The following is a 24,711-nucleotide window of genomic DNA, read 5'->3' on the forward strand; positions in this document are numbered from 1 at the left end:
CAGTGCAGTCATGCTGATCAAAGACAATCACAATTTCCAGATGTTTTCCAGCTGTTTGTTTTGCTCGACCAGCAATCCAAAGCTAGAACCAGTGAAAATGCAGCATTTTTCCTTGTTAAATGGCTCAAGTAGCTGATTATCAAACTTGTTGTTGTGTAATGAGCCTGAACAAGTAAGGAAAAACACTGGTGAAACTGAAATGACGAAAATGTATTATGTCAATATTTCAAAAACACCATTAGTGTGTAAAATGACAAAACTCCTAACCATTAATAACCGCAATTACCCTCGTTCATTGTGATTCATATCATGTCTGGATTCCACAGCCTCCCTCTGCACTCTCCTTCCAAATGATCAGATCAAAATTACAATTTTACCACAATTTTGGCGTCTCATATTGTAGAGTGGCATGGCTCATTTTGTTTGGCAATTGCTTGGGACATGAATTTGAAGGGGGCAGCCTAATACATGGAGAAAACTGATATGGCTCTCCTTCAGTGAGACATCAAGATGAAACCTTCCTACACCTGACTAGACAAACACATTCACTGGGATGCTGTTGTCATTGTCTGTCTGTCATTGACAGGTTTTCTGCTTTTTTTTAATGTCAATTTTAAGGTGGGCAATTACATGGGATCATAAAACCACATGTTCTAAGAAGGATGATACCAGACAGATTGCATACAGGTGCAATGAAGCGATCAGTAGAGTGAGGAAGATGTCAATCAAGCCCAGTCTGGACCCACAGAGCCTTAAGAAGAGGCCTGATCAGCCAAAACAAATGGAAACACTTGTGTAGGTGTACCATGGATGTTTCCAGTAGAACCTCAATTGTTTAGCCTGGTAAAGTCCAAGAGTGCTACATGTAGTTTGGCTCTTTAAGGTCAAGCTGCTTCTAATTATAGCCTTGAAACCCAGAGCATAATTTGACTTCCATACATCCAGTCTGTAGTCTGCTGTCACTTCTTGCTTGATGCCATGTTTGATTTTTCAGTTTGTCATTTTGTTTTCCAAGTCTGTCTTGATTTAAATCTATGGGATTGTATATATGCAGCATTGTTGTCTTTTACCTCTAAACTATGGGTTGCACTACATAGTCATGTTATATAAAATGTTTGGACCATATTATGTCCGTTCATCAGTTGTTACGGGTAATATTAAGTTTTCCGATGACATTACTGTATGACTGCTAAAGGCTTTAATGAAACCAACTGGGTACATCTCAGCAAATGATTTACGATCGTTGTACAAGTTCCTTTGTTGAGGCAATGCATAAGAAGCTTGTAATAGTAGGATTATAATGTATAAACAATGTTTTCTCCCCAACTCCAGATGTAAAACCCTAAAATAAATAAATAAAGAGGGGAAAGACAGTGACTGTGCATATTTCATATATGTTTTATTCATTTTCCTCCCTTGTATCATTCTTTTCTTCTCCCCAAAGACTGATTCGTGGTGCACTGTCTCCCCCCACCTCTCTTCGCCTGCCACATTATAAATCAGCACGCTCCTCACTGCTGAAGCCCTCTCTGCTTTAGCCTGTCAGATTGAGGCCTTACTCTGGCTGGCTAGGGGACTCCTTCCCTCTCCCTCAGCAAACACCGGGTTAGACTCATATCATGTTTCAAACCATTACCAGCAAAGCCGAGCCCCGGGAAGGCAATGAGAGGAGAGTGGTCGGGGGAATGGAAGGGAGAGGGCCGGAGGAACGGCCATCCATCACTCCCCGGCCCCCTGGTCCTTTCACTGCCACTCCACTGAAACACTCACCAATAAGGACGGGATGGAGGCAGAAGCCTGCCACGCCCAGGTGGGGGTCAGAGCAACCAGACAGCGGAGAGAACAGACAGGGATGGAGAGATGTGAGGAGGGAGAGAAGGAGAGCGAGAGAGCAAGTCTAGTGGATTTTATGTCATTAGAGCCTGGTGTGACAGCTTCATCTCCCCCAGCAACAGGCAAAGAGAAAAATGAATATGGGATGTGGGGTGGTGCTGATGGAGGAGACAGAGGAGGGGGAGGAGAGAGCAAATGACAGAATTTAAAGACAAGCAAGACATAAAAGAACAGTAAAGCTTTTTCTCAATGTCATCAAGCCAAACTCCAAATATCCATAAATCCATTTAGAAATCTTGCGCAACAAATATAACTTCACTCATTATCATCAGACTTTGATTTTCTTTAGTACTCAAACATAATCCAGTTGACTGTTGTCTGTACATCTCTGGTTACAGTACAATCAGGAACTGAGGAGGTAATGCAGCATGACTCGATCAAGACATGATTCACTGAAGTGTAATTTTAGCTGTAAAATCAGAGATAACATGAAGTCTGCGGCTAACTCACTGTGTCAAGGGCAACATTCCTGTTTACATCACTAAAACCATGATGGAAACTGTAATACCAAAACTTAATACACATACATTTTGTATAGACATGGGAGGAAACTAGTGAGTAACAACTTTCATTGTTTTGTAAATGCTATTCAATAATAAACTTTGAAGGTCAAATTTTGGACACGTTGGACATTTGAACATTTATAATTCTGTGACGACTAGGAAAACTACATCTGCAGATGAAGATAATGAAGTACAATCTATGCCTGACATCCTATCCATTCATATATAGATAGCTGATGTGTATTCAAATGTATTTATTTACTGTATGTGTTCATAAAATGTGTCACAGTACATGTATAATGCCACTCACATGTCATATATCGGTATACCTGAGTATAGCCTAACTTCACCTCAAACTAAATGTGATGTGAAAATATGTAAGTAAAAATAGAGAGTTAAATAGAGAGAGATACAGTCAGACAGACGTAAATAAGCTGCAAAGACTAAGTGTGACGCTGGCTGAAATATTTGCCAGCTGTGACAGCACCTGAAGAAACAGGCTGCTCATGGTGACAGGAACACACGGTGGAGCATTACCAAGATATGCTGAAGGAAAAAAAAAATATATCTCTGAAGTACTCCCTTCACATTCGTCACGCTCAAATTTAGAGTCAGCTAGCATGCATACAACCTGCTCTTGTAATTAAATCCTAATTCCTTCAGGCAAGTTGACAATTTACTCTTGTAAATAGGTTGTACATACTGTAGTATTTTAGTCCAAGTCCTTTGCTAAATTGCTTCCAACGTATCTTGAAGGGATTTGTCGAGGCAGGTTGTTAATTGGTCCCGTTCAATCATAGCCGCAATGAAACACGACCAGTATAAACAATGACTTTGAAAATGAGGAGCATTTATCTCCTCCAGGGGTGGAGCTTAGCTCTCATTGTGACTGGTGCAAGAAATTATGATAGACCTATGGCAATGCAACAGCAAAGAATGACTCATGCATGTGCATAAAATAATGTCACCTGGAGAGTTAGAGTTCAGAGTTAAGGATCCCAAAACCAACCATTTTCTTTTCTGATTTCACATTTCCTTATATAAATTTTGAATAGACTGAGACAGCACCCTGGATGCATTAATTGACAACTGCTGCTCTCTAAGTTTGGGCTTTTTGAGAAAACTCCTTGGTGAGACTAAATTGTTCCACTGGGGTTTAACAGACTTTACTCGTACAGCCTGCAGGTATAGACACTCTTTGAGACTCTTCTACTAAAACAGAGTCAAGAAGACAGCCAGCTGACTATATATTTGATTCATCTCATAACCCTTATGCATTTCTAAGACTCAACTTCAATGAGCTAACTGTTCCTGGCTGTTACAGGATCATGACTTCACCGTTATTACATTAGTGCTGCTAATAATCTGGCTGGGGCTTAAAAGGAGTAGATCTCTAATCAACAGTTGTATCTTTTTGCAAGTGAATTACACTATGCATTGGACTCACATGTCAATGAGAACTGTGTCTTTTACTGTGGTGTTATAAATGTAGTGAAAGACTTTGGGCTGAGCTGAAGTGGGTCCAATTAAAGGAGCAGAGCTAAAACACACAGCCAATAAGGTGCCAACACATCCTGCAGGGATCAAAGACAAATATTAGCTGTCTGAGAGAAGACCTGTCCACATGCCCTGCAATCTGTAGCCCAAAAATGGAGGGGTCGAGATGGAGATGGAGAGAAAAAATGCACCATGAAGTGAGATGCACAACACAGATTGACGCCTGTCCCTTTAACTTTCTCTTGCTTTCTTTGAACTTTCACATACACAAAATCTTCTGCCATGACACAGCTGTACATCTCCATAAGTATCTCCACAGTAACCTCATTGTTTATTAATGCAGAGTCACAAAGGTTTGAATGCAACGTATTTCTCTCTCCGGCTGCGTCGCAAAAGAGCAATTACGGCCACAGCTGGACAAGGCCTAACATGTGAGCCATACATCATCACAGCTGCTGCTCAGAATCCTCCAAATGATTCTATCTGGTGCCAAATAGGATGTGGAGGAGTGATTGGGGGCGGGGGGGGCTGGGGGAGGTGATCCAGCAAATTAAAGTCTCTGCAAGAAAGAGAAAGAGAGACGAGAGCAAGAGGAGAATGAAGGGAAGAAAAAAAAATGCATTTCTGTAAAGGTTAATGTGTGTTTGGATGTTGGTTGCCAGAGGGTATCTGGCACTCTAATGAGTGTGAGAGAAAGTTCCAGAAGCAAGATGGCATTTGCCCTCATTTCTAATGGCAGAGAGAGGAGAGGAAATGAAGGAAGGACAAGCAGCTGGATGGAAAGAGGGAAAGAAAGACAGAAGTAAACAGAAGGAGTTTCACACAGCAGTCACTGTAGATAGAGGATTTGCCCGTACTGTATATCCTACACACAACACACTACATTAACACTTGCATCCAACTGTAAGTAATGTTGGGGCAGTGGAGGAAGCAGCAGATGGAAAAAGGTTTGGTATGAGTGTAAAAGCATGCTAACAGTAATTGTAAGGTTGTAATGGATGTACTGTTCTGCTGCATGAAAGTGATTGGACATTACTAGCCAGCAGATAGCCAAACAACTAAGCTGTTTAGTGACTTCTGCTTGTGTAGTTGTGACATATAAAACAACCTTTTATGGTTAAGGTTGCGCATCTGGTCTTAATGGTTCTGACCATCACATATTTAGTTTCATATTTCAATCTTAAATGGTTGTGGAACTTATAAAGACAACACACCATAGTGTGAATATTCCTCTCCCATTTTTATGATAGCAGCAGTGCCACATTCAGTTTGCCCATTTGCATCAGGAAGGACGGCAATCAAAGCCATTACCTCGAACAGTAACCGCCAGGTTTATGTGACTCTTAGTCTCACATCCATGCCAATAAGCCTGTTGTTTCAAATTGCACACATAGCTGTGATGAAATGGCAACAATCCATTTGTGGGAGTAACAATGATTATTCTGCACCTTTTGACATTTCATTGAGAATTGTAGAATTGACAGCAATTACTTTGCATGAATCATACTTTATATGTAGATTTGTATTACGGGTATAATTTATACAGGAGAACCTTTTATTTGTATATGTGAACCTTTTACCCTTCTACCCTAGACAGCTCACTTATCATTAGGCAGCACTGTACTAGGTATAAGTGAAACCACAATGGATGCAATGGGTATGTGAAGAATAAGGAGAGGCTCAATGGATTCAGTCAAAGTGAAGAACATGATGCTTTGACACTTGACTCTCATCACAAGTTATTAATATTCTTTAAAAATGTAATACTTTGGTTTGGATGATTACTCTTGAAAAATGTAACATACAAAAAAGTAAACATACTCAAGGCACAAGATGGATGTAGGTATGGCAGAAAGTCCATACTGTCACTGATGAGGTAGTGGAAAGCCTCTTGTGTCGTAACTTCTTGTGATTAAATAACAGACAGAAAGGCTTAATGCCGAGTTTTGTTGTTACTACGACCAAGAAGGAGGAGGGGCATGATAGAGAGAGATGGAGAGAGGCAGAGAGAGAACAGGGTCAGTTGTGAAGTCACATTAATCCCATTGAAGCCCCGTTCAGGCGGTTAATGGTCTCTCTGCACAGTGTGACGTCTGTATCCCTTCTTAAGATAGTACTACTGGAGCAAACCTGATCGCTCTGACATCAAACCAGATGATGTTTCAGTTGATCTCCATAGCCTACAGCTTATTTGAGATATGTAATATCGTTGCTTTACATACAAACGTACACAGTGTCACACATGCAATACCTGAAATACAAACACAATCAAAAACCATCAGCTGGTGTCCCTAACTTCTAATTATTTTGTGAGAAGTTATGTTTCTAATCAAATCCTGAGTAGTTTTGAGTTTTAATCTGAAAACAAACAAACACTAAAGTGTGTTTTTATCAACTGACCTTAGGCAAACACAAAGCATATGACAAGATTACATAGGTAAGAACTGATATGACGTCTCATTGATGCTTTTCACCAAAGTTGGTTTTTGTGTTTTTGTGGATATGTGAGTGTTTTTTTCTTACTGAAAGAGTTTGTCTCGTCTGCTCCTCTGGTGTTTTTATCAGTCACTTTGGTGATACAGAGGGAGATGACACGCAACAGGAAATAGGTTACACTGTGAAGCTGTATTTGAAACATCTGTTCATATCAGCCTGTATTGTATCTTCTTTGATCCAATATGCCACATTTTCACATTAAATATAAATAAATATTGCAATATTTCAACATTTTAAAGTATTTTATGCATTCCCTCTTTATTTTTTGAAGCCAATAGAAAAAGGTTATTAGAAACATATATACTAACACAAGGAACCCAAAAAAATGACATGCAAAAACATATTTTTTCTGTGTGTCATGTGGAAAAATTTACAGACACAAACAAAGAGTTTTCAGACATTTTTCAGATATTTCACATGTTTATGGACATTTTATATGCATTGAAGACTCACATGATAGGCATATCTACTTTTTATATGGGAAATTAATTGTGCTTTTTTTGTGTATTTTTTTTTTTACATATCTCCAATGAAAATCCTGAAAACACTAATATGAACACCTCCACAACAAAGAGGCAGAAATAATATAGCCATATGGGCAACAGGTCAAAGCTCTGATGTCAGTCCCCCACTGAAAACAATATCAGTCTCTTTAATGGTACAAAATGTCATATATACACAATGAACATATTTACAAATGAGTGGGAAGGTTATGATGAATGTTCTCTACTCAAGCATAACCACACAGAACATCCTCAGTGTGCAGCTGCTCTTATAGTACACAGACATAGTGTACTTAAAGGCCTATTGTGTCACACTGTAGAGAAGTGAGATATTTATTATTAATGTTGTGGTGACGATGTAGAATTGAAAAGACCTTTGAGTAGGTTTACTCGATGTACTTTCAAAAAGATAATATATAATATATAGTGCATACACACTGTACTACAGTGAGGCTGCTAAATATGTGCTAAATATTGCGACTTTGAAGAGAAAAAGGAATAATTTCCTTTCTCTTTGCATTTCAAGCATGTTTTAGTGTCTAAATGTATGTAAGTATGTTTGCTATGGTACAATAAGTCAAATGAACTTTGGCCTAATAGTAGCATTTCAGATAAAGAATTGAAAACATTCTGACATAAGACAACTGGGATAATTTAAGCAAAGTTAAAGTTAGTTTTTCTTTAGAAAAATAACTTTGCAGTTGCATGTTCAGCAATGCAAAATCCCTTCTGCTCACTGAACCTGTTTTCCTCTAACCTGGCATAATACAAATTTGTTATCTGATCCATTCTACAGTCAGATCAATAATTAATGGTAAAAAGTGACAGTCGTTTTCCACAAAGTAGGACAGATCGTGAGTGAAACATGAAAAAGGAACTGCTAAAATTCAGTGTCACCTCACTGCAGATAGCATTAGGTTCAAAATAGCAGGCACTTTAAGATGCATATTTTGTTATACTGACAAGATGTCAGCATTTTTTATTTTATTTTATTTTATTTTTTGGAAATCTGGAAACTGCTCAAGATAATTAGCACTGCCTTTGATGAGTCACAAATGTAGAGGGCATCATTTTTGAATCACCAGCAGATTAAGCTTTTATTGGAAAAAAATAAAAATAAAAATAACAACAGTTCTGGAGGTAGATGTTTCCAACAGGAAGGCTTTCATGTACTGAAAAGGTAAAATCCCTATTGAGTGGCATCAATTAGCAAAAAAAAAAAGTATGTTCAATGTGTCCCCTGTAGCTCCCCACAGTTCACCAAGAAAAGATCTCTTGGTTCTGTCAAGTCATGGTCAACAAAAGACAAAAAAGTAGGAAAGTACTAAAGTACTAAATACTAAATTCCACAGTGGTTTAAAACAAACCTCTTACTGTACTCAATATCCTCTCTAGCTCAACCAGTAGTTCACACCCTGATTCGGATCAGTTACTGGCGCTAGATAATTATCATCTGATCTAACTGGAGCTGAGTTGACGCTTCACATGTGGTTCATTATTTGAAGTGAGAAACCAACTCTGTGTCCCTGCGTCCTTACTGACAGCTCCTGCCTGTCCATCTCCCTCTGTGTTCCTCTCAGGGTGCCAAGCCAGAAGAGTGACGCCCCAGCTGTCTGTGTGTGGATGGGGGTGTATACGCGCATGTGTGTGTGTGTATGTGTTGTGTGTGTGTCCAAGTGTATACGTGTAAGTGGTTTGCATGTGTTGCAGTTAGTGTGTGTGTGTGTTTGTGATTTGCGAAACAGAGAGAATAGAGGAGAGGGGGAGAGAGAGAGAGAGAGGCCGTTGAACATCAGTCACTGCTGACAAGTGGCGGATGGGGTGTTGACAGCTCATGACTCTGACGTGTTCATCGCCACAGGAATGAAGCACATCTAAACTTGACGCCATAATTGGCTGCTAATAGGATAAAAACAGTAATCATTTTTACATTTACAAAACAAAAATAACAGCAATTATAATAAGATTATCTTGCTGAAAAAAGTTACACAATTTTGCAGCTAAACATTGGATCATTTTCAGCATTGCACCAAATTTAATAACCAGTTCATTTATGTCTCACTATCACTGGCTCAAACGTCAGCTAAAGGCCTATCAGACCCACACTGGTCACATCTTGCGGCATTGCATGATCTCATGTCCATAACATACACAACAGATGTGCCATGCAGACAGAAGAAGCAGTCATGGTTTGGTAGCCAGGATGTGTTGGTCTGGGGAATGTGGCATGTCAACACCACCTGTGTGGGAATAACATTCAGATGGACTTCTGTGGCTGATGACCATGAGCTTTCCAGGTAAACAACCTGATGATGCCACCAGATGAAAAGTTATTGGATGACAAAATTTATTACAGTTCCTCCTGAGGGGAACATGAATGTCATTACTAAACTTCATGATTATCCATCAGATAGTTGACACTATAAATGTCAACAATGGTAATGCTAATGGAAAAGTGACCAGGAAACATTGCCTCTGCTAAAGTCATACTGCTATTCTGGCTAAAAACATTGGCATTTAACATAAAAGAGTGTCATTGGATGTAATCTTGGGTTACAATGTCCACTGTTGGTATAACGAATGATCAGTTCCTTGAGTCTCTCTGACTGAACGACTGCTCGTCCTGCTGCTTCACAGCAAGACGGTCCTTGGTTTGAAATCTACCAAGCCTGTCTAGGTCCTCTCTAATTTTGCACTTTCACATGTTTCCTATGGGTGCTGTAGTTTTCTCCCACACTTCCCACAGTGCAGACATGTAGGTTAGCTGAACTGGAAACTCTAAATTGCCTGAAGCGTAAATCTAAGTGTGAAAGTGTTTTTGCATGTTTGCCCTGTGATAGCCTGGTGGGCTGCCTAAGGTGTGCCCTGTCTCTCTCAGAGTGCATGCTGGGATATGCAACGGCCCTCTGCAACCATGGACAGGAAAAATAGCTTCAGAAAATGGATGGATTAGACTTCTTTAGGTCTGCTGGCTCTCTGGTCATGCTGTTTCTTTTTATTAACATATTCTTGCACTCTGTCTACAGTGCTGTCACGCTGCATCTTCCACAGTCCCTCATCTTGATTTACTTGGTGCACATATAAATGTATACCTACTGTAGCAGCACCCCATGCATGTATGTATGGAGGGTGTGTTCATAAGAGTTTATGCTACACAAACAAGCTGTGAGGACTTTTACCTAGATTGCAATATCTAACCACTTTACAAGCTGACTGCTCAACAATGGCTGAATTAGTGAGGAAAACACGAGAACCACAGAGAGACCACTACCCTGCAGGAATGCGTTCACTACCAGGCCTATGTTTGTTTTAGCTCCAGATCCATTGGTGCGCAAATAAAAAAACTTGCTGTGCTGATCCTCTTGGTAAAAAGAACAAACGATTACCATACCCGCCAACCAAACCAACCACAGCTGTATCTGTGAGCGGGAAACTGCAAATAGAAATAACAAGAGATAACAAACCACGTTTCAGTCAGCTGTTAAAGCGCAATGATTTAAGAAATGAACCATACTGCCCAGTAAACAATGTGTAATGTTCTGGTGGCTGGTGGATTGTCCCCGAGTCTAAGCATTGATTTGAGGTTGATCACAGAGTTTTTTTTTTTTTCCTAGCACAAATGGCCATCTGGTATTACACACAAAAACCCCTGTTATGACAGCATTGGTTTCTACTGGGTAGGTTGGGTCATTTTTGTGTGTCACAGATGCACCCAGTGATATTAATCCTGTCTGGATCAGCGATGTCTGGATTTCGCACACCACTTCTGTGTAAATTTCATAGTAGTAATTTCAGAGTACTTTTCCAATTAAACTGTAGGAGAACCCAATGATAATTTATGAATTTAATGATTTTAATGAAATTTTTGGCTGTTCTCAGATAACAAAGGCCCTATTTTTCAAATTCATTTTAATAATACTATTATTATATTGCAGATTATGATATGATTTCCAATAAGAGATATAAAAACTTTGATGTTATTCAAGAAATTAATCCTTTCCAGATGTAATTAAGACATAAAATTACCTCAATCTGTAAAACTAATTGAGGTCAAATAGAACTTTTACCAAAAGTCATGGAACCAGTCCAAAACTTAAAGTTAGTTTAACTGTAGGGGTAAACATCTGCAGGCTGTGTCAGACTTGTTGGATGTGCAAACTAGCTACAGTTAATGTGACAAGCAGCAGACATTAAGCCCTCATATCCCATAAATGGATGTGCCACTGCTTCAGCTAGCAATTTAGTTGCTAACGAGCAAACCATATTGTATCAGACTGCGCTCGCCACCTTGCAAACAGCTGACACTGCTAACCCCCTGAGCCCATTTCTATAAACAGCATCAGAACCTCGCCATCCATCACTCGCCACCAAATCAACTCCAGCTGGGTGTAATGTAAATGTAAATGAACTGAGTGGGCAGAGAGGAGAAGATGGAGGGAGAATGAGGGGAGAGCTCACTGTTGCTAGATGGATGAGAGGCTGGTTTCCTTTTGCCTTCATCTTGCCCGGTAGAAAGGTTTCCTCCAGCCAATTCTCCCCCTGCCCCCTCAATGCATTTCTTACACCCCATTATTCTGTTTTCACTTCCCCTCTCCCCCATTTTTGTCTCCATTTATTCCTTCCATGCCTTCCATGCTCCTTACTCAAAACTTACAGTCCCATATCCCTCATTCTCCCTGCCTCTTGTTCTCCTGCATTGCTTATAGAATGGTCATGCCCACTATACTATTTTCTTTGTCCACCAAATGCTGTGTCACACAGCCTGGAGAGAGAAAGCAGGAGAAGTACACCTATCATAAGTAGATCTGCGTCTCTTTCCAAAACATATATACAGACAGCCCACCAGTTCACTAGACTTGTCACAGAAAGTCTAAGACAGCTGTCAGGAGTGTCCCGAGGTTAGAGAGAAAACATAAGAAACAGAGCAAGAAAGAACAGGTAGAGAGTGATGAAAAACATTAGTGCTCAAATGATCAGATTGACAGTAAACTAATCGACAATGATTTTGATAAACGCTGAAGTCATTTGTCATTTAATGGTGACAAATATTTGTTGTCTTGAGCTTCTCAGATGTAAGGACTTGATGTTTTTCTCTGTTCTCTTCATTCAAGCTGAATTTCTTTAAATTGTGAACAAGAAGAAGCTGTAACCATGGGCTTGCGATGGGCATTATCTACCATTTTACAGATCACTTGAATGACTGATTAATTCAAAACATTATTGACAACTGACTCCACAATGGAAATATTTTTTTAACTTGTGAAAGAGGAAAAAAAAACATAGTAAGGCGAGGGGATATGGTAATGCATGTTGTCAGAATAGTTAATACTGAATCTACTGATTGTCTAGACACACACACAAACACATGCTCCACATCAGGATCCAAACTGACAAATGATGTAACCATCTGCCCTAAGGACAGAGCTGAGAGAACCAACGTCTAGCAACACACCAAGCTAACTACTCTCTCTCTCTCTTTTTGTGTGTACGTGTGTGTTATTGAGGTGTGTTTCCATCAAGGTGAACGTGACCTTCTAGAAAGCTTCCTGTTTCCCCAGGGACCCTCCTGTGTGGCAACATAATAAGTAATGCACGGTTTAACAACTCTGATTTCCTGGAATATAGCCTCCTACATCTTCAGACTCACATTATTGAGGCCTCCAATTGCTGTTACTTAGCATAATAAGATACAGTACAATGGCAGCCTTCCCAAAATAAACAAACACAACTCAGAAAATAATTTTTCACTGAGCTTAACATGCTAAATCCCTCCCTAACTGTAATGTTTCCAAAATAAAACCATCTTCCACTGACACTAAAGTCACCATCTCAACTGTCTCCTCTGTGCGTCTTTGTTCTATTTCCTCCAGCGCTGTCAGCTCCAAGGCCTCCACCAGAAAAGCCAGCTCCACGCAGCCTCTCAGAGAGAAGCTGGCAACAATCTTTGAAGCTAAAAATAACCGCAGCAAAATGCAGTGAGCTTGGGATAATCAGAACCCACGCCCATATGCAGGGCCGCTCGCTCGCAGGGCCGCCTGCTAAACTGCTGAGTGGCAAAAGACCAGGATACAATCACACTGGGATCAATATCTTGCACGGGGCAGAGGATGGTTGAGGTGGCTCATACAGTATAATGTGCATGAAAAATGTGCCACCAGATACCGACACACCCACATACAAAGAATCATTATCTATAACTAACCGAGAGGGAGGATCTCTTTGTACTGATGTCAAAATTAATGGCCAGGAAAACAGATTTATTAGATTAGCTTGATGTGCTCTTTAGTCAGGCCCTCCATTTCAAAAGTTCGTTTATGCAAACCGTAGTGTGGAGACACATAGAGGGTGAGTGGTAGTCAGATTCTTTACTTAATTATAATTCTTAAATTTAGTATAATTTAGTATAAAATGTTAAGATTTATTAGCTGATCATAATCTATTTAGATCTTATGTGCAAAGCAGCTACATGAGTGAAAAGTACTGGACTTCCCTTTGAAATCTCGTGGAATGATGATATGAGGTAGCATCATATACAGCAGATATACACAAGTAGTACTTGAGTAAATGTACTTATGTAACTTTCCACCACTGCTACAAGATCACTTGTATTTCTGCCTGAACAGGTTCAAAGGTACTGCTATCACTGTACAGGCGATGTTCATTTCACTTTTATTCACTTTTTGAGTAGATAAAAATGCAAACGTTCTTTTCGTTGGAAAACCAACTTTTGACAGTTCCCTTGTATACAACCACTCTTAATGACACTCCACCGAGTCCAGTCAACATCAGCAGCAGGAGTACCGCTAATATGAATCAGACAAGCTGACCTTGAGACAGACAGTGAGAGACACGAGGCGAGAGAGGGGGAAGAGAGAGGGATAGCAGAGTAGAGGAGGAAAAAAATTCGATCATCCAGCTCAGCCATTGAAAGAAATCATATCAGACTAGGGCTGCTACAGGCCTGAATTGTTGGGATCCCTGCTAGCTCTGTGTACACTGAGGTTAAATAATCACTGTCTAAGCATTTTATCTTCCCTAATAGCATTGTTTACTGCCAGGTGCCAGCAGCATAATGAGCAGAAGGCAGGGGGAGAGGCTTTTCTTCAGTCCAATGCATCACTGGTGAATATTTAATGTTTCAAGCATAAAAACTAAGAGAGGTCAAACTGTGTCACTTGGCTTAGATTACCTAAAGTTGATGCCTACATATGCCAGTTTGTATGGAGTATTACTGAATCTGTCTTCCAAAAGAATTGCTTGAGGAGCAAAAAATACTGAAAAAAAGGGAGCTAAATGATATTCAAACACTGACTTATATACGTGCAACAAATTGTTCCTATTGAGACAAAGAATATTTACCATGCTTGTAGACATGCCTTCGGTTATGCTAATTTCAAAATGTGCCAGATGACTGTTTTAAAAACAACTTGTATGAGGATTTTCTCATGATGAACTGCTGAAAGGAGACAGGATACCAACAGAAACCTGTGACACTGTGTAGGTTTTGTAGTAGTACAACAATGCCACCCTAGTTCCTATTCTACAGAGTTATTATTTGCATGACATCATGTTGCCTGACAAGGAGACATAAACATGGATCATTTTAAGTAGTTGACCAAATGACAAATGTCAACCATGTCTCCCGTATAGAACGGCAAAATGCACTACTTTTATTAAAGGCAGCAGAGTAACCAGGAGGTGGTTGAGATAGATGGCTGGCAAACAGAGTGCACGACTGTGGCAGTGGAGACAGTCCCCTCTGTGGTTATTTTTAGCCAATAAAAGCACTTTGGTTGAGGTTAGGGAAAGATCATGGTTTTAGTCAGATGTTAATGTATCTGAAGTCACTGTGAATTTTTTCTGTAATAAACCAGGCCACAGTCCATCTCTAACCTTAACCAAGTGCTGTGAGTGCCCAAACATAACCACTGAATGCTGTCATTACTACAAGTGGATATTGTACTACAAGATTGGATACTTTGGTGGAATGCTAATATGTTGGGGGGGGGGGGGGGTTGTCTCAAATTTGACAACTGATACTGAAGTCATTACAAACACACAAAATACATACAGAACAATTAAACATAATTTCTAAGAGACAAGGTTGCCAGTGTTGTCATTTTTTCTTTGTGTATCCGCTGGTTTAATGTGTAGTTAGTGTTTCCTCCCCCCGTTTGTCATGGCCCAAACCTCTCTGGAATAACTACAGAGAAACAAACTGCAACACTAGCTGTTGGCTATGGTTGAACTCATAACAGTCTGATATTTATCCGCTTACTTGTGTTAAACGGTGTGCTGCTGTAGGCCAGCTGATGGATTTAATAAGAGAGAGAGCGAAAGGTGGGCTGTGAGAGAAGGGGTGTAGATTATTACCTGTTCGAAAACCTCTCTTATTTAATAACCCACAAAAATCAATATGTGCTTTTTATCCAGTATGCTCTCTGGTGTATTATATAAAATCAGGAAATTAAATATTAGGGTTTGGACTTAATTTACATCATGTTTTAATGAAAAAAGACAAGAAAAGACAAGCCATTTATAGATTAGTTGCTCACTGGCCCACAACAGGTGTATTAACCAGAGTTTCAAAAAAAAAAAAAAAAACAAACTTATCAGTCTCTTTCAAATGAATAATCCCAGAGCAATGGAGGAATTGCTCTTATTTTTTACCCCATGAGATGATAACAACCAGCTGTTAAATGCAAAGTAAGTAAAAAAAAAAGGTTTAAGACATAGATTATATCATTATGGAACAACTCAATGCTAGTCCAATTCCACTAATGAATACAAAAGAAATCCCAGGTTGTGATATTAGTAGCTGTGTTTCCCATCAGCAGTCAGAAGCAAACACCTCAGAGAATGGGGACACTGGAGCAGTTAGCTAGCAGGTGGCAGCCTCCTCTGGAGAGCCGGCGCAGGGCAGGTGAATCCCAGAAAAGGAATTAACTTTTCTTACATCTTCCTTGCCACTGGCTCCAATAAAATGGAGCAAGCCTCATCTAATCAAGGCAGCTTAAACCTGAATTCATTATTAAAAGCTTCACTGAAGTTGGCGGCAGTATTTAACCACTTTGTACTTCATCATCATGTGGACCTAGCTGATAGATGTGCTCGGGAGTGGAGGGTGAACAGGAGAGAGGAGGATGGAGAATTTCAACCTTAGCAGTCATGAAGCAATTCTGTACAAAATCTCAAAAAAACTTTCAACTTTCTTTTTCTCTCAAGCAAAAACAGTCTCCCCCAGCGTGGAGAATGAATGCACCCTGAGCACCGTCATTCACTGAGTAAGTATGCATGTATGGGGAATTGCTCAGCTTAGGATAATTTGTCAAAGGGCCATCTTCAATTATTTACACTTTCCTCTATATATTGAACATGTTTCTCTTTCATTTCATTAATATTTCATCACTCTTCCCTCTGCAAGACATTTCATCAGAATGAATCAATGTGATGTTAAGCTTTATTTGGGATGGTATGACAGGTTTTTGCTGCATTCACTTGATGGTCATGTGAAGCAGTCTCAACATGTGCATCAGAGATAAACTGACTTAAAAGCGTTATAAATTAAAGAATTCCTTGATCTGTTAAGAACAACTTGTGCGATCAGTTATGAGTTACCCTGGCAGTGAAATGAAGTGGAACACGAGGAAAACATTTATCATGTAGATATATGGGAATACATGCAGGTTCTATGACATTTTTATTACAAGACCCTCAGGATGGGTGTGTGTTGCAACCCAATTGTCTGTTTTGAAGTTCTAAAATCATGGACAGATTAACCTGTTAGGTGGTCTCAATTTAATAAAATTTGATCAAACAAAACTTTTGGATTTTATTATTTAGCTCAGACTTTTGGGACCCATGGGGGTCTGCAACCTGGAGCAGTTGTCTGCCTGCCAATTGCAAAGACAAATCACCCCCTTTTTTTGTCTCTCTTGATTTGCCTCCAAAGAGTGAAACCCTGAAATCTGAATAATTTCACCACACTGGGAGAACCTTTCTACATTGTGAATTCTTTTGTAAAATCAGATTTAAAAGTTATGTTTAATACTAAATAACTTGTAGTGAGAACATTATTTAGGTGACTTTGATCAACAGAGTCATGACGTTTTCATTATAGTGCCTTAATGTGAACTACATGACCATTTTGTCTACACATTACTTCCCCTAAAAGCTGTAATTTTTTTTTCCCTTTAAGCTCTTTCAGCTGCAAGGAAGTAATCAGAATTCAAGGATGGTCCTGATTTCAGTTATCATTCACAGAGGAGGTCACGGCTGGGTCATACATATTGAATACATACAGACACACTTGGACGTGCTTCTGTGGACACTAGAGTGTGCACATCTGAGTGAGCGTGCAATTTTTTTGTGCACAGACACAGACATGCATACATACAAAAGCCCCATAGGGAACTTGTCAGTAATCAGCTCAGAGAAAACTAATCCAAGTGTAAAGACTGTGAACTCTACAAATGGTTTAAAACCTAAAATCTGGTTTAAAACCTAAAATCTCTGCATATGAGATGATTAGTGCAACACAAACATGTACACTGATGCCCTTCGTGTTGGCCGCCAGTGATGAAAGCCAGAGTTAATTCTTGGTTAATTTGGGGTCTTTGTTCATGAGTGGTGAATAAAAATGACTGACTGACTGAAGTGTTTGACAAAAGTAATAAACAATATATAGATATGATTCCATGTTAGACTTTCAATGAAATAGGTATAGAACAGCTTAGACTTCATCTGATACATTTCCTCGTTGGTAATGTCAAAGCATTTTGATTTTGTCGTAAGTAATTCACAGTGAAGTCTGGTGAAAGCGCATGACTCAGCATGATATGCCATAAACACTAAAAAGGATACAACATCTCTTCACTATACTGTTGTCACAGAAAGCAGCAATAAGCACCACTTTACTGTGTGTGACTGTCATGTCAGTGTTGTTAATATAGGTGTAAACCATTTCCGCAGGTCTCTTCAAAGTACCCTTGAGGGATCCTGAAACTCAGCTAAGAGAAAACACCCTCTTAAACATGTCATCTCAGCATCATTTAATGAAAAACACCCCGCCACAGATCACCTATCAAAAACAATCCTTCAACAGTCAGGCTGCTTTTAAGCCCATGTAGAGTGTATGTGACTGATAGGTAGGCTAATGTAATTATTTTGCTTCCACAGTCATGGTGATGGGCTGTTAATCTGGATTTAGGTTTCAGGGCCACTGTCTGACTGAAACCTAATCCCACTGAGTGGCTCAGCATGGAGACCTCAGACTTGCACCAGAACATCTTCTGGAGCTCAGACCTGACAATCATGTACTGATGTATAATCAAAGACCAGGCTCTACTGATGAGTCTTTCTTTTATATTATGATTTTTTTTTTTTTTTTTGTTAGGGACATATCATACAACAACTACAACCCCAGTGCCATTTGATCATTAAGGAAATGATTTTCTAGAGATTTACTCATTACTACATTGACTCATCTTATTTTCTAGTATCTAATTTCCAATCCTCTTCCTTAATTTTCCAATTTTTTTTTTTCCATTTCTATTTCAGTTTATATGAGGCGTTACTATATTATTAATCATAACTTGTACTCTTAAGAGGGGTATGAAATAAGGGCACAGATTCGATTTCCAGTGCTTGATCCAAGTGACATTATCAGTGAGGCATCACCTGACATTTTGCCCTGCAATTCAGAGGTCACCTGGCCGCCTATAATGGTATCATTTCTCTCTGGTATCTGCTGCATTCTGTAGCTTATAGCACAGGTATAGCCTAAGAAATTCTGTAAGGTCCAACAGATACAGACATGTCAATCATGCTTTCCAAGTGACATTTGCTAAGCGTGGGACTCTTTGACAACTTTATCATATCTTCTTGTAGTTGTCAGACCTTGACTTTTTTGACAGTTAGACAAGCTAGAATGTCACCAGATATCACCAATGCTACACTGCACCAGGGTTATTGATAGCCATTCACTATACCAAATGTCATTTCTCAGGAATGAAGTTAAAATATTACAAACTAATGACCACTGCAACCTACATCAACATTTAATTATCCACGGCCCTCCCATTTTTCATATAAACGTTCAATTTACAGCAGCAAATGAACCAGTGGTCCATGCACTTCGCAACTCCATACGCCATAGCAGGGCACTTGAAAGAACCATAGTCCCATGTCGGATAAAATCTATGTCTATCTTAATTTTGCAAGCCATAAAGACAGCGACATCATCAATAAGAGCACCCAGATGGCCAGCTTTACTTAAATTAATAGAATTCCCTCCATTTCTGAGAATGAGCCAACACAGGCAATTCAGTAATACCACATAACACATTCACGCATAATGGATAGTTAATGTGAAAATGATAGCCTTTTCAAATCAAAGCAGCATGTGGGTGGTAGAATAGAGGGGGTGGGAGGGCAAAGGGTGTTTAGGATTATCGAACGAGTTGGCTATTCTGTAGTGCAGGACTTTCTCAGGCAAGCTTGAGAAGGAATGACATTTTCCCTAGGATATCTATCAACCAGGCTTAATGGTTTCAGGAGCACTTGCTGGAGAAATGGCATTCTTTTTTAATGGTTAATTAATAAATGAATGGATGATGATGAATGGCCCCCATTTTTCTTCCTGGTAATGAAATGATACACAGTTTTCCCCCTATGCTTCTAATTATCAGAGGGAACATTCCCTGGTCTGGGTCTATCAAGTGTAGTGGGTACATATTTCCATTATGATGAACACAAAAGAAGCAGCCACACCTTTGCAGTCCATCAGACAGAAGCTGCAGCAGGTAGAATGGAGTGATTCTGGTTATCACTTATTTAATGTGACTAACACCATATAATTATCAATAATGTAATAAATGCTGGCCATCATGTAAATCACACAACAGACCGTATGATGAGAGAACAGCAACAATACTCAAGCTTAAATGCCACTACAGAGCCATTTAGGTCAGTGCAAATTAATTCATAGCTTAGAATGAACACATGTATCCCATCTAATTGGTCCAGACCTTGACATTTAGTAGTATCATATCATGGTTATGGGAATATAGTTGTAATATTAAATTAAACTGCAAGAAAAGATTAGCAGTATATAATATGGGTGGGTCTGTATCACCCAAATTTCATCAAATGCCTTCTGACTTGTCAGGTTTTTTTGTTTGTTTTTTTCTGTGCAGACATGTGAGAGACCTGATACATGCAGAGCATGAGGTCACACTGTTAAAAATACAACCCACTCCTGTCACTCCTGAACCTGTCTGTGTAGGGTCAAGCCAGTCTCAGAGACAGCAACATCACAAGCAGAGGGAAGTCCAGCATATAATGTGACACCATTTTGAGAGTACAAAGATTTATCATCAAGGAAGCTGTGTGTGTGTGTGTGTTTGTGTGTGTGTGTGTGTGTGTGTGTGTGTCATTTGTTTGCTGCAAGAAAATCCCCTGTAGCACTAATCAATAGCATGTGTGCTAGAATGGCTAGAGTCAAGGACAGTGATGGTAAAAGCAGAGATACAAGAATCAGCATCCATCAACAAATGGATCAGAACACATTTCCTTTCAAGTCACTCAAGATGCAACAGTTATCATTTTAGTGACTCACCATTACAAGTATCAAAAGGTTTGGGAGTTTACAGGAAGGAAGCAACACTTCAATATGACATCTTTTGAGCTTGAAGGTTGCAGCAAGTAAACAACACCACTTAGTGTACATACATGCATAGAGTACCTGCATGCACATATGTCAAGTCAATGAACATGAAGAGGATGTTTTCATCATTGTACATTAGGTACAATAGGCAGGAACTTTAAAACTAAATTAATATTGTTTTAATTTTACTTTTCCTAATCACTGCTAATAGCGCCTCAATGATCATCCTGCACAAAGTACCTTGAAAAAAAATGACTGTTGCTTTAAACCAATCCTGATCCATTTAATGTGATAGTAAGATCATTTTACTTAATATATCACCATATTTCATACAAACATTTTGTTTAAGACAAACGTGTTGCCGAAAAGGATGTCACAGTGCTACTTACTACATCACCAGCTTAGAGTTTGATCAACCATAGCGGAGACTGATTATTGAGTCCTGCAATACTTCAGATATCCTTACTGTACCAGTCAATGCTATTCATCAGTCTTCTACAATGGTCAGCCTACAGGAGTGTCAGATATACCATTTCTAAAACAGGACAGTAGGTGTACAACAATTGCAAACCAAATGGTCTAAAATAAACAGTAAAATTTCAAAATTGTCAAACATAAATCATAATTTAAATATCAGTCATGTTGATGTAGAACCAACCAATGGACAAACCTTTCACACTTCAGCAAGTAAACAAGCTACATACCTGTGGAATGCCATTAACAAACCTACCCATTAATCCCTTTAAACAAAGCAAACTCCCAACAGATAACTTAAAACTTTTCAAAGATCAAAAATGTTGGTCTATATTGACATGAGTTACTTACGTGCTTTACGGTGGCCATGTGTGCGCGTGGTGAGCGTTGTAGAGACCGTCTCTGTGGTAGTATGCTCCGGGGTCCACATCTGTGTAGAGTCATGGAGTACAGTTGGATTGGACGGAGAGGGGCTAGATGTTGCCGCTCCAATTATGAAGGTTGTCCTTGGTGCTGCAGTGGTTGTAGTAAAAGGTCCACGTCCATTACGATTTACAGGATTCCGAGGCGTTACTTGGCTACCCGAGGCTCCACCCCCTCTAGGGTTTATAGTAGTGGTAGTAGCAGTGGAACGAGTTCTACCTTTTGCAACAGTTACAGTTCTAGGCGTGGGATTCCCGCCATCAACTGTAGGAGCAATCGTAGTAGTAGTAGTATCAGGACTTTTGGGAATCCCGCTTGGTTTGGAGAGGAAGATAGGATCCTGGCCTATTCGATTGGCATCCACCAAATCTGTTGGCACGTAATCCCGCACTGTACCAACAACAATCCATTTCAATAACATGAGGCTCAATCCAAGGCCAACGAACCCAATAAGTAATGGGACCACACATAACCATGTCTGCTGGCGTGGCCAAACAGCACAACGAAGGGGACCCTGATCCTGGGCCTGGCCCTCCCCACGGCCCCCTGAAGCCCCTGAACCCTCAGGTTCCTCCAGGATCACCACCCCAGATACAGCTGCCCCAGAACACTCACTCATTCTTCCCTGCCGTCCTTTATGGCTCATTGAGGGTTAACCATGTAATAGGCATCGGTAGCACATGGCAGAAAGGTTCCCAACAATGCCGGACATTGAGAAGAGACAAAGAGAAAGGTGAAGAAATGGATTAAAAAAAGGACCCCACGGAATCGCACTCTCAATAATACGTACACAAATATGTAATCCAAGGATAGAGAGAAGGGGAGGGGTGCAGATACATGCAGACACGCAATCACAAACACACAAGCACGCACACTCACACTCAAAGACACCCAGTGAGAAATGGGAGAGCTGGCGTAGATAGATAATCGCCCAGTTGGTCCATGTTAAGTCTTGCCTGAGTCTCTATGTCCAACTGAAGCAACAGTGAACTTCGGAATGTTCACAGCAGGGTAAACCAGGGAAGAAGACGAAGAAGCGATGCCTCTAACAGGGAGAAAGAGGGACAAAGAGAGACGGGAGGGAGAGATGGGTGGGAAGGAACAGCTTTACATTTGTGCATGTGAGGAATCCATGGCATCAGTGTTCGGATTCCTCTGCAGCAAAAATCCACAGCAATTTCTACTTAATGCATGAATGTCCCCTCTGTGTGCAGTCCACGATGGGACAGTATTGTCTAGTCAGGTGAGCGAAACTTGCAGGGTGGGTCTTGTTGCTTCCCCACCCTGTACCAGACCAAAAAATGGAAAAATGTTTCCCAGTGCAGCCCGTTCCAAAAGCTTTAGCAGAGTCAGCGTCCCTCAGCTCCCCAAATCAGTCTCTTTCGTAACTGAAAGAAAACAAGACCATAGAGATCTGTCGTTTAAGCGTCTTTCCAACAGTCTCCTAGGATTATATGCTATCTTTGAAGCTCTTTGCTCTTCAATCAGCCTCTCCTTTATTTTTTTGAAGATTTTTTTTATTTCCCACTCTTTGGATCCAAACCCACTTTGCTTCCTCTATGTGTGCTCTAAATACCAGTGAGGCTAAAAATAAAGCAGTAGAATCCAATTAATTTTCCAGATCTAGTCAAAAAGCAACACTTTAGATGAGCACAGAAAGAGGGATGGAGTGGGGGGGAGAATGAGGGGTGTTGTCGCGCAGTGGTATCACAGGGCGGATAAATCTGCAACTGCAACGCGTGATCCTGCTCCTTCTCCAGCCGGCTGTGGATCAGATTTCCCCAAGCTGTCCGCTCAGCGCCCTGCTGTCTCAGTATACTGTCCGTTAATACTGCAGCAAGCGCTTAGAAAGCCTCCTCTCATCTATTTGCCGGGAACATTCCGCCACAGAGAGATAAAATGAGAGGGGAAGAGGATGAGAAGCAGGGAGTGAATGAAAATGAATGAAACAGAAAGAGCAGAAAGCAAGAGATAAGAGGAGAAACAGAAAGATAAGACCACAATGTTTTAATAATATCCCCTCTTCTCTCTTTCTGAGTGGTGTTTTCTTCAGTTCCTGTAAGCCTGTGCTCTTTCGAGTCAGCCTAGGATTTCTTGGTCCGGTTGCTGGGATCCTCTGCTTGTCCTTCCCTCCAGGATGCCTTCTTGGAGATGATTAGAAATGTGCAACCCGCACCAGGATGAGAACTTGCAACCGCAGTGACAAACGCTTCCAAACCCCCTGTGGGGTAAGCAACATCCGACAATGCAGCTGTCTTTACCTGTGGCGATTGTGATGCAGACACATATACAGCTGCCTCCCTGAGCTGCCACCGCTGAGAGGCAGAGAACGAATGAGAAGAGGGAAAAAAAATGCAGGCACAGACAGAGCGGAGTGTGCACACTGGTAGAGCAACGGTAGTGAGAGAGAAGGAGAGAGACAGAGAGGGAGAGAGAGAGAGAGTAAAGAAGGGAGGGAGGGAGGGAGGAGAGAAAGAGGTTGCACCTGCTAGATGCACCAGCACTGGGAAGCTTGCCCACCTCCGTTAGCAGGGAGGGGAGTGAGTAAAGATGCAGAATGCATACAGAAAACCTGCAAAAAAGGGAAAAAGGGGAGTGGAGGTGTGTGTACAGATAAAGATAATGAGAGTGGGAGGGGGGGAGGGAGAGAGAGCTCTGCAGATGAGGCAGTTACCAGTGCGAAGCCTGAGTCCCAGACGGATCAGAGCAGGAGCACAATGCAGGAGCCGTCACTCACTCGGTCCCGCCCACTGCACAGTATTAGATGAGAGAATGGGGAAAAGGAAGAAAGGAGAAATGGATTTTCAATTTCAGACCAAACTTAAGTATATTTAATGCCACATTTAGCACTTTTGTAGATACACTGGAACTTGGTCAGAATAGCAAAACAATTAATTGTGTGTATACAATATGTGATACTGTCTTTTATATAAGGACAATCATTTGGTCTTTGGAGGTAAATAAATTTCCATTAAAGTACCTATCTTTCCTGTTTCTGAGTTTTCTTTTTTTTGGTGACATTTTTTCTTGTGAAATTCCAGATTAATAAGTTGTTATTTTATATAAAGCATAGCCTCCCCATTTGGCTATCTGATGAATTTCTCTTTTTATAAATCTTTATTTATTGCCATTTTTGAAGATATCAGATTATGCTATATAATAAGACTGTAATTAATTTTCTCTAAAATACAATGTGTAACTTGTTCCTAGATGATTAAAGCCATTTTTATCACACATTGCATTTCTTTCCTAATAG

General features: G+C 40.2%; 1 protein-coding gene across 1 annotated transcript in view; it reads right to left on the minus strand.

Annotated features, from left to right (window-relative positions):
- The window catches only part of LOC108872934 (pro-neuregulin-3, membrane-bound isoform), a 315,531-nt gene extending 291,708 nt beyond the window's left edge, over positions 1 to 23,823 (minus strand). The window contains exon 1 of the mRNA XM_018660865.2: positions 21,384 to 23,823. Coding sequence (XP_018516381.1) covers positions 21,384 to 22,101 — 718 coding nt within the window. The 5' untranslated portion in view covers positions 22,102 to 23,823. The remainder of the gene's footprint in view (positions 1 to 21,383) is intronic.
- Positions 23,824 to 24,711: the final 888 nt, after the last annotated feature.

Source organism: Lates calcarifer, linkage group LG16_LG22 (assembly GCF_001640805.2).
Source record: "Lates calcarifer isolate ASB-BC8 linkage group LG16_LG22, TLL_Latcal_v3, whole genome shotgun sequence".
Classification (NCBI taxonomy): domain Eukaryota; kingdom Metazoa; phylum Chordata; class Actinopteri; family Centropomidae; genus Lates; species Lates calcarifer.